Source organism: Myxine glutinosa, chromosome 2, assembly GCF_964187855.1.
Source record: "Myxine glutinosa chromosome 2, kmMyxGlut1.1, whole genome shotgun sequence".
NCBI classification, from domain to species: Eukaryota; Metazoa; Chordata; class Myxini; order Myxiniformes; family Myxinidae; genus Myxine; species Myxine glutinosa.
In genome coordinates this window covers 272318270-272335028 of record NC_136262.1, presented here as the reverse complement: position 1 = coordinate 272335028, position 16759 = coordinate 272318270, and the positions used below count along the sequence as shown (strand labels likewise).

The window sequence follows — 16759 nt, the reverse complement described above, 5'->3', positions numbered from 1 at the left end:
TTTGTGGCTGTGAAGTGTTTTTAATTTTGTGGCTGTGAAGTGTTTTTAATTTCGTGGCTGTGAAGTGTTTTTAATTTTGTGGCTGTGAGGTGTTTTTAATTTTGTGGCTGTGAAGTGTTTTTAATTTCGTGGCTGTGAAGTGTTTTTAATTTTGTGGCTGTGAAGTGTTTTTAATTTTGTGGCTGTGAAGTGTTTTTAATTTTGTGGCTGTGAAGTGTTTATAATTTTGTGGCTGTGAAGTGTTTTTAATTTCGTGGCTGTGAGGTGTTTTAATTTTGTGGCTGTGAAGTGTTTTTAATTTTGTGGCTGTGAAGTGTTTTTAATTTTGTGGCTGTGAGGTGTTTTAATTTCGTGGCTGTGAGGTGTTTTAATTTTGTGGCTGTGAGGTGTTTTTAATTTTGTGGCTGTGAGGTGTTTTTAATTTTGTGGCTGTGAGGTGTTTTTAATTTTGTGGCTGTGAGGTGTTTTAATTTCGTGGCTGTGAGGTGTTTTAATTTCGTGGCTGTGAAGTGTTTTTAATTTTGTGGCTGTGAGGTGTTTTAATTTTGTGGCTGTGAGGTGTTTTTAATTTTGTGGCTGTGAAGTGTTTTTAATTTTGTGGCTGTGAAGTGTTTTTAATTTTGTGGCTGTGAGGTGTTTTAATTTTGTGGCTGTGAGGTGTTTTTAATTTCGTGGCTGTGAGGTGTTTTTAATTTTGTGGCTGTGAGGTGTTTTAATTTTGTGGCTGTGAAGTGTTTTTAATTTCGTGGCTGTGAGATGTTTTAATTTCGTGGCTGTGAGGTGTTTTAATTTCGTGGCTGTGAAGTGTTTTTAATTTTGTGGCTGTGAGGTGTTTTAATTTCGTGGCTGTGAGGTGTTTTAATTTCGTGGCTGTGAGGTGTTTTAATTTCGTGGCTGTGAGGTGTTTTAATTTCGTGGCTGTGAGGTGTTTTAATTTCATGGCTGTGAAGTGTTTTTAATTTTGTGGCTGTGAGGTGTTTTAATTTCGTGGCTGTGAGGTGTTTTAATTTCGTGGCTGTGAGGTGTTTTTAATTTTGTGGCTGTGAGGTGTTTTTAATTTCGTGGCTGTGAGGTGTTTTTAATTTCGTGGCTGTGAAGTGTTTTTAATTTTGTGGCTGTGAGGTGTTTTTAATTTTGTGGCTGTGAGGTGTTTTTAATTTTGTGGCTGTGAGGTGTTTTAATTTCGTGGCTGTGAAGTGTTTTTAATTTCGTGGCTGTGAAGTGTTTTTAATTTTGTGGCTGTGAGGTGTTTTAATTTCGTGGCTGTGAGGTGTTTTAATTTCGTGGCTGTGAGGTGTTTTTAATTTTGTGGCTGTGAGGTGTTTTAATTTTGTGGCTGTGAAGTGTTTTTAATTTCGTGGCTGTGAGGTGTTTTTAATTTTGTGGCTGTGAGGTGTTTTAATTTTGTGGCTGTGAGGTGTTTTAATTTCGTGGCTGTGAGGTGTTTTTAATTTCGTGGCTGTGAAGTGTTTTTAATTTCGTGGCTGTGAGGTGTTTTTAATTTTGTGGCTGTGAGGTGTTTTTAATTTTGTGGCTGTGAAGTGTTTTTAATTTCGTGGCTGTGAGGTGTTTTAATTTCGTGGCTGTGAGGTGTTTTAATTTTGTGGCTGTGAAGTGTTTTTAATTTTGTGGCTGTGAGGTGTTTTAATTTCGTGGCTGTGAGGTGTTTTAATTTTGTGGCTGTGAGGTGTTTTTAATTTTGTGGCTGTGAGGTGTTTTTAATTTTGTGGCTGTGAGGTGTTTTTAATTTTGTGGCTGTGAGGTGTTTTAATTTCGTGGCTGTGAGGTGTTTTTAATTTCGTGGCTGTGAAGTGTTTTTAATTTTGTGGCTGTGAGGTGTTTTTAATTTCGTGGCTGTGAGGTGTTTTAATTTCGTGGCTGTGAAGTGTTTTTAATTTTGTGGCTGTGAGGTGTTTTTAATTTCGTGGCTGTGAGGTGTTTTAATTTCGTGGCTGTGAGGTGTTTTAATTTCGTGGCTGTGAGGTGTTTTTAATTTTGTGGCTGTGAGGTGTTTTAATTTTGTGGCTGTGAAGTGTTTTTAATTTCGTGGCTGTGAGGTGTTTTTAATTTTGTGGCTGTGAGGTGTTTTTAATTTCGTGGCTGTGAGGTGTTTTAATTTCGTGGCTGTGAGGTGTTTTTAATTTTGTGGCTGTGAGGTGTTTTGAATTACTTGGTGGTGAGGTGTTTTAATTTCGTGGCTGTGAGATGTTTTTAATTTCGTGGCTGTGAGGTGTTTTAATTTCGTGGCTGTGAGATGTTTTTAATTTCGTGGCTGTGAGGTGTTTTAATTTCGTGGCTGTGAGGTGTTTTAATTTCGTGGCTGTGAGATGTTTTTAATTTTGTGGCTGTGAGGTGTTTTTAATTTTGTGGCTGTGAAGTGTTTTTAATTTCGTGGCTGTGAGGTGTTTTTAATTTTGTGGCTGTGAAGTGTTTTTAATTTCGTGGCTGTGAGGTGTTTTTAATTTCGTGGCTGTGAGATGTTTTTAATTTCGTGGCTGTGAGATGTTTTTAATTTTGTGGCTGTGAAGTGTTTTTAATTTCGTGGCTGTGAGGTGTTTTTAATTTTGTGGCTGTGAAGTGTTTTTAATTTCGTGGCTGTGAGGTGTTTTAATTTCGTGGCTGTGAGGTGTTTTAATTGTGGCTGTGAGGTGTTTTAATTTCATGGCTGTGAAGTGTTTTTAATTTTGTGGCTGTGAGGTGTTTTAATTTCGTGGCTGTGAGGTGTTTTAATTTCGTGGCTGTGAGGTGTTTTTAATTTTGTGGCTGTGGGGTGTTTTTAATTTCGTGGCTGTGAGGTGTTTTTAATTTCGTGGCTGTGAAGTGTTTTTAATTTTGTGGCTGTGAGGTGTTTTTAATTTTGTGGCTGTGAGGTGTTTTTAATTTCGTGGCTGTGAGGTGTTTTTAATTTCGTGGCTGTGAAGTGTTTTTAATTTTGTGGCTGTGAGGTGTTTTTAATTTTGTGGCTGTGAGGTGTTTTTAATTTTGTGGCTGTGAGGTGTTTTTAATTTCGTGGCTGTGAGGTGTTTTAATTTCGTGGCTGTGAGGTGTTTTAATTTCGTGGCTGTGAAGTGTTTTTAATTTCGTGGCTGTGAGGTGTTTTAATTTTGTGGCTGTGAGGTGTTTTAATTTTGTGGCTGTGAGGTGTTTTAATTTCGTGGCTGTGAGGTGTTTTAATTTTGTGGCTGTGAGGTGTTTTTAATTTCGTGGCTGTGAGGTGTTTTTAATTTTGTGGCTGTGAGGTGTTTTAATTTTGTGGCTGTGAAGTGTTTTTAATTTTGTGGCTGTGAGGTGTTTTAATTTTGTGGCTGTGAGATGTTTTTAATTTCGTGGCTGTGAAGTGTTTTTAATTTCGTGGCTGTGAAGTGTTTTTAATTTCGTGGCTGTGAGGTGTTTTTAATTTTGTGGCTGTGAAGTGTTTTTAATTTCGTGGCTGTGAGATGTTTTAATTTCGTGGCTGTGAAGTGTTTTTAATTTCGTGGCTGTGAGATGTTTTTAATTTTGTGGCTGTGAAGTGTTTTTAATTTCGTGGCTGTGAGGTGTTTTTAATTTTGTGGCTGTGAAGTGTTTTTAATTTCGTGGCTGTGAGATGTTTTAATTTCGTGGCTGTGAGGTGTTTTAATTGTGGCTGTGAGGTGTTTTAATTTCATGGCTGTGAAGTGTTTTTAATTTTGTGGCTGTGAGGTGTTTTAATTTCGTGGCTGTGAGGTGTTTTAATTTCATGGCTGTGAAGTGTTTTTAATTTTGTGGCTGTGAGGTGTTTTTAATTTTGTGGCTGTGAGGTGTTTTTAATTTCGTGGCTGTGAGGTGTTTTTAATTTCGTGGCTGTGAAGTGTTTTTAATTTTGTGGCTGTGAGGTGTTTTTAATTTTGTGGCTGTGAGGTGTTTTTAATTTCGTGGCTGTGAGGTGTTTTTAATTTCGTGGCTGTGAAGTGTTTTTAATTTTGTGGCTGTGAGGTGTTTTTAATTTTGTGGCTGTGAGGTGTTTTTAATTTTGTGGCTGTGAGGTGTTTTTAATTTCGTGGCTGTGAGGTGTTTTAATTTCGTGGCTGTGAGGTGTTTTAATTTCGTGGCTGTGAAGTGTTTTTAATTTCGTGGCTGTGAGGTGTTTTAATTTTGTGGCTGTGAGGTGTTTTAATTTCGTGGCTGTGAGGTGTTTTAATTTCGTGGCTGTGAGGTGTTTTAATTTTGTGGCTGTGAGGTGTTTTAATTTTGTGGCTGTGAGGTGTTTTAATTTCGTGGCTGTGAGGTGTTTTAATTTCGTGGCTGTGAGGTGTTTTTAATTTTGTGGCTGTGAGGTGTTTTAATTTTGTGGCTGTGAAGTGTTTTTAATTTTGTGGCTGTGAGGTGTTTTAATTTCGTGGCTGTGAGGTGTTTTAATTTCGTGGCTGTGAGGTGTTTTTAATTTTGTGGCTGTGAGGTGTTTTAATTTTGTGGCTGTGAAGTGTTTTTAATTTCGTGGCTGTGAGGTGTTTTAATTTCGTGGCTGTGAAGTGTTTTTAATTTTGTGGCTGTGAGGTGTTTTTAATTTTGTGGCTGTGAGGTGTTTTTAATTTTGTGGCTGTGAGGTGTTTTTAATTTTGTGGCTGTGAGGTGTTTTTAATTTTGTGGCTGTGAAGTGTTTTTAATTTTGTGGCTGTGAGGTGTTTTTAATTTCGTGGCTGTGAGGTGTTTTTAATTTCGTGGCTGTGAAGTGTTTTTAATTTTGTGGCTGTGAGGTGTTTTTAATTTTGTGGCTGTGAGGTGTTTTTAATTTTGTGGCTGTGAGGTGTTTTTAATTTTGTGGCTGTGAGGTGTTTTTAATTTTGTGGCTGTGAAGTGTTTTTAATTTTGTGGCTGTGAGGTGTTTTTAATTTTGTGGCTGTGAGGTGTTTTTAATTTTGTGGCTGTGAGGTGTTTTTAATTTTGTGGCTGTGAGGTGTTTTTAATTTTGTGGCTGTGAGGTGTTTTTAATTTTGTGGCTGTGAGGTGTTTTTAATTTCGTGGCTGTGAGGTGTTTTTAATTTTGTGGCTGTGAGGTGTTTTTAATTTTGTGGCTGTGAGGTGTTTTTAATTTTGTGGCTGTGAGGTGTTTTTAATTTCGTGGCTGTGAGGTGTTTTTAATTTCGTGGCTGTGAGGTGTTTTTAATTTTGTGGCTGTGAGGTGTTTTTAATTTTGTGGCTGTGAGGTGTTTTTAATTTTGTGGCTGTGAGGTGTTTTTAATTTTGTGGCTGTGAGGTGTTTTTAATTTTGTGGCTGTGAGGTGTTTTTAATTTTGTGGCTGTGAGGTGTTTTTAATTTTGTGGCTGTGAGGTGTTTTTAATTTTGTGGCTGTGAGGTGTTTTTAATTTTGTGGCTGTGAGGTGTTTTTAATTTTGTGGCTGTGAGGTGTTTTTAATTTCGTGGCTGTGAGGTGTTTTTAATTTTGTGGCTGTGAGGTGTTTTTAATTTTGTGGCTGTGAGGTGTTTTTAATTTCGTGGCTGTGAGGTGTTTTTAATTTCGTGGCTGTGAGGTGTTTTGAATTACTTGGTGGTGAGGTGCGACACAACACAACAACTCAGGTACAGTGATTATCCTCAGCTAAAATAAGCCAGCTCCTCAGTAACGACGCTTTGTGAGGCGAGCGCAGCGAGCCGAGCCAAGCTAGAATATATATATATATATACTGAAACGCAAAAAACTTACCACTTGTTTGAAATGTAATAAAATTGTAACAGTTCAAAATAAAACAAACCAACAATTGCTAATTGAAACATTGGCATTTTATTGATGACATGTCAAGTTTTTGACCAAGATACACCATCTCATCAGTTTGTTCTACAGTACAGAACAGCACAGGGTGCAATGTCAGTCCCCTTTCAATAGCGTGTGTGGGCACCATTGTTTTGGATACAGGCAGTGCATCGTCGGCGTATACTGCCTACCAGTCTTTGGATGGATTGCTGCTGGATTCTGCCCCACTCAGTCCTCAATGTCTGAAGCAGCTCCGCCCGTGTCCTGGCCCTGCCAACTACGCGTCTCCCAAGCTCATCCCACAGGTGCTCTATGGGATTCAGGTCAGGGGAGAGCGTAGGCCACTGCATGGTGTTGATGTTCTCGCCTTGGAGAAATGCAGTGGTAAAGCGAGCAGCATGGGGACGAGTGTTGTCATGCTGAAAGGTTCTCAGTTCTGGGTGGTCTAGCAGGAATGGCAGCAGATGAGGTCGCAGGATGTTATCCACATACCGCTGGGCGTTAAGATTCCCATCCACAACCACCAGTGGCGTCCTGTACCGGCCTGATATGGCGGCCCACACCATCACACTTGGGCCACCCCACCTGTTGGCTTGACGCACGCAACAATCGGCATATCGCTCGCCAGTTCTTCTCCAGACACGCTCACGCCCATCAGGACTGTCCACACAGAACCTTGACTCATCGCTGAAAGCGACCTCGTTCCACTGCGCCAAGGTCCACCGCTGATGCTGCTGGCACCATCTCTGTCGGTTGCGGCGATGGGCAGCCGTCATCACGGGGCCTCTGTATGGTCTTCTGGCAGTCAGACTATAGTCATGCAGTCGTCTTCGTGCAGTATCATTGGAGATCCGTGGGTTTGCACGCCCCGGAGTTTCTGCCGCAGTGCGGGATGCTGGACGGAATCGATCCCGCAGGTGACTTCGGACCATCTGCCTGTCCTGCCTTGCAGTGGTGACTCTTGGCCTCCCTGATCGAGGTCTGTCATCTGCAGAGTTGTGGAGGGTGTCTCTGTCCACCAGGGCCGATATCGTCTGGTGTGAACAGCCAAGGTGACGTGCCACCTCACGGTAGCTCAGTCCGCCTTGCAGCATGCCCAGGGCACGCTGCCGTTGATCCCTTGACAATCGTGGCATGTTGATTAAAATGCCCATTTTGCACTGGCCTTTTTAAAGCCAATATCAAGACATCACGTGCAGCTCATTAGAATCATCCCGTACCCCTTGGCTAATCACTGACAGTCAAAACGGCTGTTCAACAGCTGTGCTATGAAGTGACCATTGAAGGTTCAAGTGACCATCCGTGACCGTTTTGTCTGACAGTGAGGACACTATTGTCCACAAATAAGTTCACACATTTACTACACGCAGTGTTATTGTTGATATTTAAAGGTTTCAAAGGTGGTAAGTTTCTTTTGCGTTTCAGTATATATATATACATATATAGGATTTGCAGCTCTTGTACGCGGTAGTGCTTGAGCTAAGAAATCCTGGAATAACAGCTCATGTACACCCAGATAATACCAGATCATGTCTGTTGCTCTAAGAAAGTAAACGATGCACGAACACATATGCTATTTGAATATGGATTCCATGCATCATGAGCCAGCGGTTCATGGTCACATAGGAATACTACAGGTCAAATCAAATTATTGCATTATTTATTGAGTTTCATGTTTTCACTATTTATTGGGTTTTCTGCAGAGGATGAAACTCAGGTCACGACAGAGACGACATCGGCAGAATCAGATGGAAACCGAGCTCATGTCAAATGAGGAAAAGCAAAATGAAGAGGAGGAGGAAGAAGAAGAAGAACAAGAACCCGCTCTATCTGAGCGTCCCTCGGAGTTTGATAGAGACAAGGCCGAGCGTTTGGTCAGGGAGAGAGTCTCTCAAAGCCGCTGGAAGCCTGGACAAGTGCGTCTTATTCCTCAACTATCAGAAACTGCAGCTGTAACTCTGACTGATCTCTGCCCCAGGTAATTGCATTGATCACATTCCAAACTCAGAGATCTTTAATAGTTCTAAAAGTGTGTCCTGACAATGTAGGACAGTGATATCTGATATGCTGATTTTATGTAACTGTTCACACACAAACACTATTTGAATATGGGTTCCTACACACACACACACACACACACACACACACACACACACACACACACACACACACACACACACACACACACACACACACACACACACACACATATACACATACACATACACACACACACACACACACACGCACACACACACATATATACACATACACACACACACACACACATACATATATACACACACACACACACACACACATACACACATATATACACATACACACACACAAACACACACACACACACACACACACACACATACACACACACACACACACACATACACACATATATACACATACACATACACACACACAAACACACACACACACACACATACACACACACACATACATATGCACATACGCATACACACACATGCACACACATACACACACTGGTGTGTTTGATGGCAGGAATTTGGCCGAGATGGCACGAGAGGAAGTTTTGGCTGCGCAACAGGACGGGGGACCAAAGGCGACGAAGAAAGAGTGTGGCAAAAATAAAGAATGATAGTGTCCCTTGACAGAGGGGAAAAGGCACAACCGAAGGGGAAAAGAATGGAAAAGGCAGATGGTGGTGGGCCGAAAGACAAGGGAGAGCAGCAGAATGAGGGAGAGGAGGATGGTGAAGATGATGAAGAGTAGCATAGCCTGGAAGAAGAGTTAGCCAACAAAATAGAAGAGATGAAATTGATAAAACTCAGAGAAAGACCAAAACTTTATAGCATAGAAAATAATAAACGGAGAAAAATCTTAGTGAGGCGAAGCAACCATTCAATTCGAAAAATGATTTCAAAATAATCCACCTTGAAGGAAATCAATGTCATGTGTTTCACAGCGGCACTACTTATTCAAGAGAAAGTAACCTGGCAAACAACACCAGAAGGAGGAAAAAACCAGGCCCTACAAATAGAAACCAAATTCCACCTTGGAGACAGAGATTAGAGACACAAAGAAAGCAACTGCGGAAGGAAGTAGAACAAATACAACAGTTCAGGAAAGGAAACAGACACCCAAAACGAACAAAGAGAATCCAAAGAATAAAAAACAAACATAAAATTGAAAACAAAGACCTCGAGTGCTTTGGTGCTGAAAACAAACTCAAAATAGAAATGATAGCAAGGAGGATAAAAAATAAACTATGAAGAAGGAAACAACAGGAGAAAACAAAACCACATGTTTTAAAGTAACACAAAGAGATTTTACCATGAATTGGGAAACAAAAGCAGACGTGTCAACTCCCCCTGAAAAAAAGAAACTGGAAAGGAATTTTTAAAGATCGAAAAGAACATAACAAGGAAGCAGAATGGATCCCAAACTTGGAAAAGAAGAAGTAACATCTCGAAGAAATGCCCCCATTGATTTTATTGATGAAGAGAAAATTAGAAAACAACTTTTTTTCTTCTTTTTTTGGGGATATAAGATCGAGGCTCGTGAAAGAGCGAACATTATTCACACAAAAAGTCAAACCGACGCAGAAAACACAAAATAAGGGGAGCGGTAGACAAGATGGAGAGAGGGGGAAGGACACAACACAACATTCGAGAGCAGGGACATCAGGAGAAATGTGGGAGGGAGAGGGCGTGGGGGGAAGGTGGGAGAGGTATAAAACATATGGACACTGCAAGGACTTCCAGGAAAGAAGTTGGAATTTCAAAAACGTGGATCTGGGGTGAATTTGCGGGGGTAGAAAAGATCAAGATTTTGGATGGGGGAAGATAAGAGATGGTGATGAACAGCTGTTTTAAAGACCTGAAGGGAGGAGTGGGATTGAAGAGAGTGAGGGAGTTTGTTCCAGAGGCGGGAGAAAAGAGGAATGAAGGAGTGAAGGTGAGCAGAGAGTCTTGATTTTGGCAGTTTAGCCATAAGAGGGTTGCAGGCAGATCTTGTGCGACCTGAAGGAATATTGGGGGGACAGAGCACAGAGAGAGCTGGGGGAGCTAGGCCAGAGAGGAGTCAGTAGAAGACAGAAAGACCACCAACCTGCCTGCGGTAAGAGAGAGAAAGGCCCTCAGAATCAGCTTCATCACAGGAGATTCCAATGATTCTGAAAGCTTTGGTTTCAACAGCGTGAAGCCGAGCGAGGTATGAGGCAGGAGCACCAGCCCAGAGGGGAGAGCAGTACTCCATTGAGCTGCGGATGAAAGCCTTGTATGTGGTGAGGAGCTCAGGTGTGTCAAGGAAGGACTTCGCATGACGGAGGATGCCCAGTCGGCAACTGGCTTTGGAGGCCAGCTTGGAAATGTATTTTTCCCAGGAAAGATCATGGCAGATAGTGAGACCCAAGAGATTGAGTGACAGAACGTCTTGGAGAGGATTGTTGAGAAAGTAGATGAGAGGGTTGGCCAGATGGTCTTTTCGAAGAGACATAGTAAGAGTGTGACATTTGTCAGGATTGAAAGACATGTTCCACTTGTTTGACCAGTCTGTGATTTTGACCAGGTGTGCAGAGAGTGAAGAGGCTGCTGCCTGCCGATCTGAGGGTTGAGATATGGAGCGGCAGAGAGTGGAGTCATCAGCAAAGAGATTGAGAGGATTTTCCAGAGAGTTGGAGAGATCATTGATGAAGACCAGAAAAACCACAGGGCCCAGAACACTTCCTTGGGGAACTCCAGCCTGAACAGGAACGGGAGATGAGAGAAATCCATTCAGGGCCACACGTTGACTACGACCAGAGAGGAATTCCGCAAGCCATGTGTGGAGATTTTCATGCATACCATAGGAGGAGAGTTTGGTGAGCAGAGCGGGGTGCCAGACCGTATTGAAGACACGTGATATATCAAGGGAGACGGCTCTAATTTCCTGTTTGACATTGGGGACCTTCATCCAACTTCATCCATTGTTGAGACAGCAGAAGCAGCATGTCCAGAGGAGAGTGACCTGGTCTGAATCCAAATTGATGATCAGAAATCAAGCCATTGGAGAAGAGCAAGGATTTGATATGCGAAGGAATGATGGATTCCATGACTTTGCTGATGATTGGGAGCAGGCTGATTGGTCTGTAGTTGCAAGGATATGTTTTTGCATCTTTTTGTGTAAAGCGGTAATGTTTGCTGATTTCCAAGATGCTGGCAGATGACCCTGAGTAAAAGAGAGGGTGAAGAGAATAGAGAGAGGGTGAGGTAGAGCGCAGAGCAGGATTTTAGGACCCATTGGCTGATGATGTCTGGTCCAGTTACAGATTCAGATTTGAGGATTGACAGAAACCTCTCCACATTGTCAGGAGAGAAAGACAGAGTCCAGGAGGATGGACTTTGTTCAAAGGAATGGACATGAACAGTATGTGTTTGAATGTCTAAGAAGAGGCCACCTGAATTGGCATGGAGAACAAATCGTAATAAATGCCCAAGACCAAGGACACTATACCAATGATTTTCAGAAGATAGCAGGACTGTGTCATTCGGACAGGTGTACGTTTTGCAAAGTAGAAACAAGTATGAGCCATCGCCTCTCAGGATGTAATAAAACTCATGTCAGAGCAGCTGTACACACAAAAGCACAACAAGGTATGTCGAGTAATCCTCTTCTTTCAAGATCCCAGTTCCAGAAAACTCGTGGAAACATGAACCAAAAGCAATATCTGAAAACAAGGAAATAATGCTCACATATGACCTGATGATCCCATCAAGCGTGAACATAGAAAACAAAACATTGCGACCGTATATAGTACCAAGGTAAAAAATTAAAAATATGGCTTTTTTTTTTTCTTTCTTTTTTCGTATACTGAATCGAGGCTCGTGAAAGAGCTAACATTTATTTCACAAACAAATCAACCAGAAAAACAAAATATATAAAAAGAGGGAGCGGAAGACAAGATGGGGAGAGAAGGGGAAGCACACAAACATAACATTTGAGAGCAGGGAGATGTGTGGGAGGGAGAGGGCTTGGGGGGAGGAGGCGTGGGAAGGGGAGGGGGGGGGGGTGTGGGAGAAGTATAAAACACAAGGACACCAAGGACTTCTCGGACAGAAGTTGGTATTTCAAAAAAGTGGATTTGGGGTGAAATTAGCGGGGGTAGAAAAGATCAAGGTTTTGGATGGGGGAAGATAAGAGATGGTGGTGAACAGCTGTTTTAAAGACCTGGAGGGTAGAGTGGGATTGAAGAGAGTGAGGGAGTTTGTTCCAGAGGTGGGAGAAAAGAGGAATGAAGGAGTGAAGGTGAGCAGAAAGTCTTGATTTTCGCAGTTTAACCATAAGAGGGTTGCAGGCAGGTCTTGTGCGACCTGTAGGAATATTTGGGGGACAGAGCCCAGAGAGAGCTGGAGGAGCAAGGCCAGAGAAGAGTCGGTAGAAGACGGAAAGACCACCAACCTGCCTGCGGTGAGTGAGTGAAAGGCCCTTGGAGTTAGCTTCATCGCAGGAGATTCCAATGATTCTGAACGCTTTGGTTTCAACAGCGTGAAGACGAGCTAGGTGTGAGGCAGGATCACCAGCCCAGAGGGGAGAGCACTGCTCCATTGAGCTGCGGATGAAAGCCTTGTATGTGGTGAGGAGCTCAGGTGTGCCAAGGAAGGACTTCGCACGATGGAGGATGTCCAGTCGGCGACTGGCTTTGGAGGCCAGATTTGAAATGTGGTTTTCCCAGGAAAGATCATGGCAGATAGTGAGACCCAAAAGCTTGAGTGACAGAACTTCTTGGAGAGGATTATTCAGAAAGTGGATGGGAGGGTTGTCCAGTCGGTCTTTTCGGAGAGACATCGTAAGAGTGTGAGATTTTTCAGGATTGAAAGACATGTTCCACTTGTTTGCCCAGTCTGTGATTTTGTCCAGGTCTGCAGAGAGTGAGGAGGCTGCAGACTGCCAATCTGAGGGAGGAGGAATGGAGCGAAAGAGAGTGGAGTCATCAGCAAAGAGATAGAGGATTTTCAAGAGAGTCAGAGAGATCATTGATGAAGACCAGAAAAAGCACAGGGCCCAGAACACTGCCTTGGGGAACTCCAGCCTGAACAGGAAGAGGAGATGAGAGAAACCCATTCAGGGCCACACGTTGACTACGGCTAGAGATCTTTTGGGATCTTGGCATTGCTAATTGAGGTGTCAGTTCTCACGATTTTTGGCTTTAATAATGCTGAAATCAAGAAAATGACCAAATGCCAAGATCCCAAAAATGAAGTGAAAAGTTGAAGAGTGCCGAAGAGGTACCCGTGTTGTTAAAGAGCGCTTATGGAAACATGACCCAAAAGCCACAAGAATGATCAAAGACGAACCTTACAGAGATCTTAAAAAAGCATCCCTGAGAATATTACGACAAAAAAAAAACTGCATTTGGAAGCTCTCTGAAACTCAGTAACGATCCTAAATAGAACCCTCGGCACAAAATTTGACACAAAACTGGTGCATGAATCATGATCCTTTACTGAAACGGGGGTGGATATTTCGACACCTGGAAGGACTCTGTTCCACCTTTCTCCCGCATATGAAAATAACAACCAATGACACACACCTTGTCAATAATTATTTTCTGTCGTGGTCAGGCTTGTGGATAAGATTTTATACAGATTGCTTAAATGATCATGAAAGTATGATATTGTGTCTGAAATGGTGAAAACTGTGATCGTCCAATCTGGGCCTTCAGCATCGATGGCATTATGCCGTCAAACCATCAGGCTTTCTCTTAGCAAAGCCTCTTGTTTTGTTTTTGTTTGTTTTCAAATCAGTGTTATTATTTACACTTCATACTCTGACCATCCTCTTTGACCTTCTAAAAGCCAACAATACTGTTTACCTCCATTCCTTTGCTCCTCTTTATTTCCTACTTGTGGAACTCTTTCCTGAGTCAGTTCGATCTCACTTTTCTCTCCCAGGCTTCAAGTTGGCAGTATGCCACCAAATTGTATCATCTTGCATCTTTACTCGTGATCTTTTCCATTGTCATAATGCTCCACTAACCATCTCCCTTCTCGCCCCCTTAATTACAGATTACGATGTTTCTTTCACTCTCCTCTTTTTCGGTTCGTTAATTCCCTTGTCCGTTGTGCCCCCATGCCCTCTATCACGTCACTTTTCCATTAATCTAGATTTTTTTTATATGAATAAAATATTTCACAATGGTTTACAAATGCAATTACAGCAATTCCTAAGTTTGATTTGCAATAGTGTGAAAGAACATTAACCAAAGAACTATGATGGAAATTGCAAGAATTATGATGGAAATTGCAAGAACTATGATGGAAATTGCAAGAACTATGATGGGAAATTGCAAGAACTATGATGGAAAATTGCAAGAACTATGATGGAAATTGCAAGAACTATGATGGAAAATTGCAAGAACTATGATGGAAATTGCAAGAACTATGATGGAAAATTGCAAGAACTATGATGGAAAATTGCAAGAACTATGATGGAAAATTGCAAGAACTATGATGGAAATTGCAAGAACTATGATGGAAATTGCAAGAACTATGATGGAAATTGCAAGAACTATGATGGAAATTGCAAGAACTATGATGGAAATTGCAAGAACTATGATGGAAATTGCAAGAACTATGATGGAAATTGCAAGAACTATGATGGAAATTGCAAGAACTATGATGGAAATTGCAAGAACTATGATGGAAATTGCAAGAACTATGATGGGAAATTGCAAGAACTATGATGGGAAATTGCAAGAACTATGATGGGAAATTGCAAGAACTATGATGGAAATTGCAAGAACTATGATGGAAATTGCAAGAACTATGATAGAAATTGCAAGAACTATGATGGGAATTGCAAGAACTATGATGGAAATTGCAAGAACTATGATGGAAATTGCAAGAACTATGATGGAAATTGCAAGAACTATGATGGAAATTGCAAGAACTATGATGGAAATTGCAAGAACTATGATGGAAATTGCAAGAACTATGATGGAAATTGCAAGAACTATGATAGAAATTGCAAGAACTATGATGGAAATTGCAAGAACTATGATGGAAATTGCAAGAACTATGATGGAAATTGCAAGAACTATGATGGAAAATTGCAAGAACTATGATGGAAAATTGCAAGAACAATGATGGAAAATTGCAAGAACTATGATGGAAATTGCAAGAACTATGATGGAAATTGCAAGAACTATGATGGAAATTGCAAGAACTATGATGGAAATTGCAAGAACTATGATGGAAATTGCAAGAACTATGATGGAAAATTGCAAGAACTATGATGGAAATTGCAAGAACTATGATGGAAATTGCAAGAACTATGATGGAAATTGCAAGAACTATGATGGAAATTGCAAGAACTATGATGGAAATTGCAAGAACTATGATGGAAATTGCAAGAACTATGATGGAAATAGCAAGAACTATGATAGAAATTGCAAGAACTATGATGGAAAATTGCAAGAACTATGATGGAAAATTGCAAGAACTATGATGGACTGTGATAACTTAACTCTTGATTTGCGAATCATTTATATGAAAACCTTTCAGTGTTTACTTACCCAGTAAAATAAGCAAATGGTACTTAAACTTTACCACATATCATATTCATGGAAATGATTAATGAGAGGGACTGCAGTGTTGTGATCACCAAGTTGTGCAAGACAGCCTTCTCCAGAGGGGGACAAGAAACGATTCCATCCCGTCACTCACCATGTCTCATTTTAGGGTTGAACAGCAGCGAAGAGAAGAACTGCAGAGACACTCGCTGTTTGTGAGGCTTTTGGTCAACAACAAAGAGGTGTCCCGCACCGCCGGCCATGTCCTCGATGACTCTTTCCACATTCATTTTCGACAGATATTCAACGTTCAGATCAAACACTGGCCTGAAAGCATCCAATTGCAGGTGGGAAGGACTCCTTACTATCTATACACATCCTTGTTAGTTGTTGTGGTAAAACGTTATCCCAAATATTAAATAAGGCAATTCTCTCTTTGGAGATGTTTACTAAAATTTACTAAAATTAACTAAATTTATTTTAAAAAATTTACTAAAATTTACCAGTGAAGGTTCTAAAAACCGTAACACAATATATATATACAGTGGAACCTTGACTTACGAGTTTAATTCGTTCTGTGACCGAGCTCGTAACTCAATTTGCTCGTTTCTCAAATTAAATTTCCCCATTAAAATGCATTGAAATGCTATTAATCCGTTCTAGCCCGCCAAAAACCACACCAATTTTTTTTTAAATATGCAGTATATATAAAAATATCTCGCGCTTTATATTTCACCTGTATGCAGCATACAAGTTGGCAGGATGGCCTGGACTGGAGGTACGCACACTTGACTCTAAACTGTCCAGCCTGGGTTTGAATCCCGACCCAGCTATAACCTGTCATGTCGGTGTTTCACAGGCAGGGTGATTCATCAATGTGTGTACCGCTAAACTGGGCGCCCCGTTTGCGTCCCATTAGTTGTTGGATGTTAAGGATCTCACCGTGTCTTCCACAAAGAGAAGGCGAGCTATCGCCGGCACTCTGAACAAGTTGTGGCCTGGCATGCTCTTCTCCTCTGCCGTTATATACGCCCTCCTCGGCATCTTTTTCCAGAAGAGCCCTGTCTCGTCACAATTGAAGATTTGCTGGGGGATGTATCGTTCAGCTTCTATCAGTTCGGCAAAAGTTATAATAAAATCTTCAGCTGCCTTCACATCCGAGCTTGCTGCCTCACCAAGTCGACAACACGCACACCTCGCTCATGTTTTTCGACGATTGCGTGTTTTATATCCAAGCACATCATCCTCTTCTTCTTCTCAGTACTGCCCTTGGCACTCAATTACTTAGGACCCATGGTTAAAACTAAGAAATTTTCCAAAATAACCAAAATGCGAAAACAAAACAGCAGCGATATATGGCAGATATGCTTGCACGGCAAGATAACCACGTGACCAGAACCCACCTAGTGGCGGGTGGCGTAAGCTCCAAAATAACCAACATGCGAAAACAAAACAGCAGCGATATACGGCAGATATGCTTGCACGGCAAGATAACCACGTG

The 16759-nt window shown here is 41.4% G+C and overlaps 1 protein-coding gene across 1 annotated transcript in view; it reads left to right on the top strand.

The window, feature by feature from the left end:
* Window positions 1-16759, top strand: part of CC2D2A (coiled-coil and C2 domain containing 2A) — a 486222-nt gene that overhangs the window by 141589 nt on the left and 327874 nt on the right. Inside the window, exons 9-10 of the mRNA XM_078772721.1 lie at window positions 7415-7689; window positions 15428-15605. Coding sequence (XP_078628847.1) covers window positions 7415-7689; window positions 15428-15605 — 453 coding nt within the window. The remainder of the gene's footprint in view (window positions 1-7414; window positions 7690-15427; window positions 15606-16759) is intronic.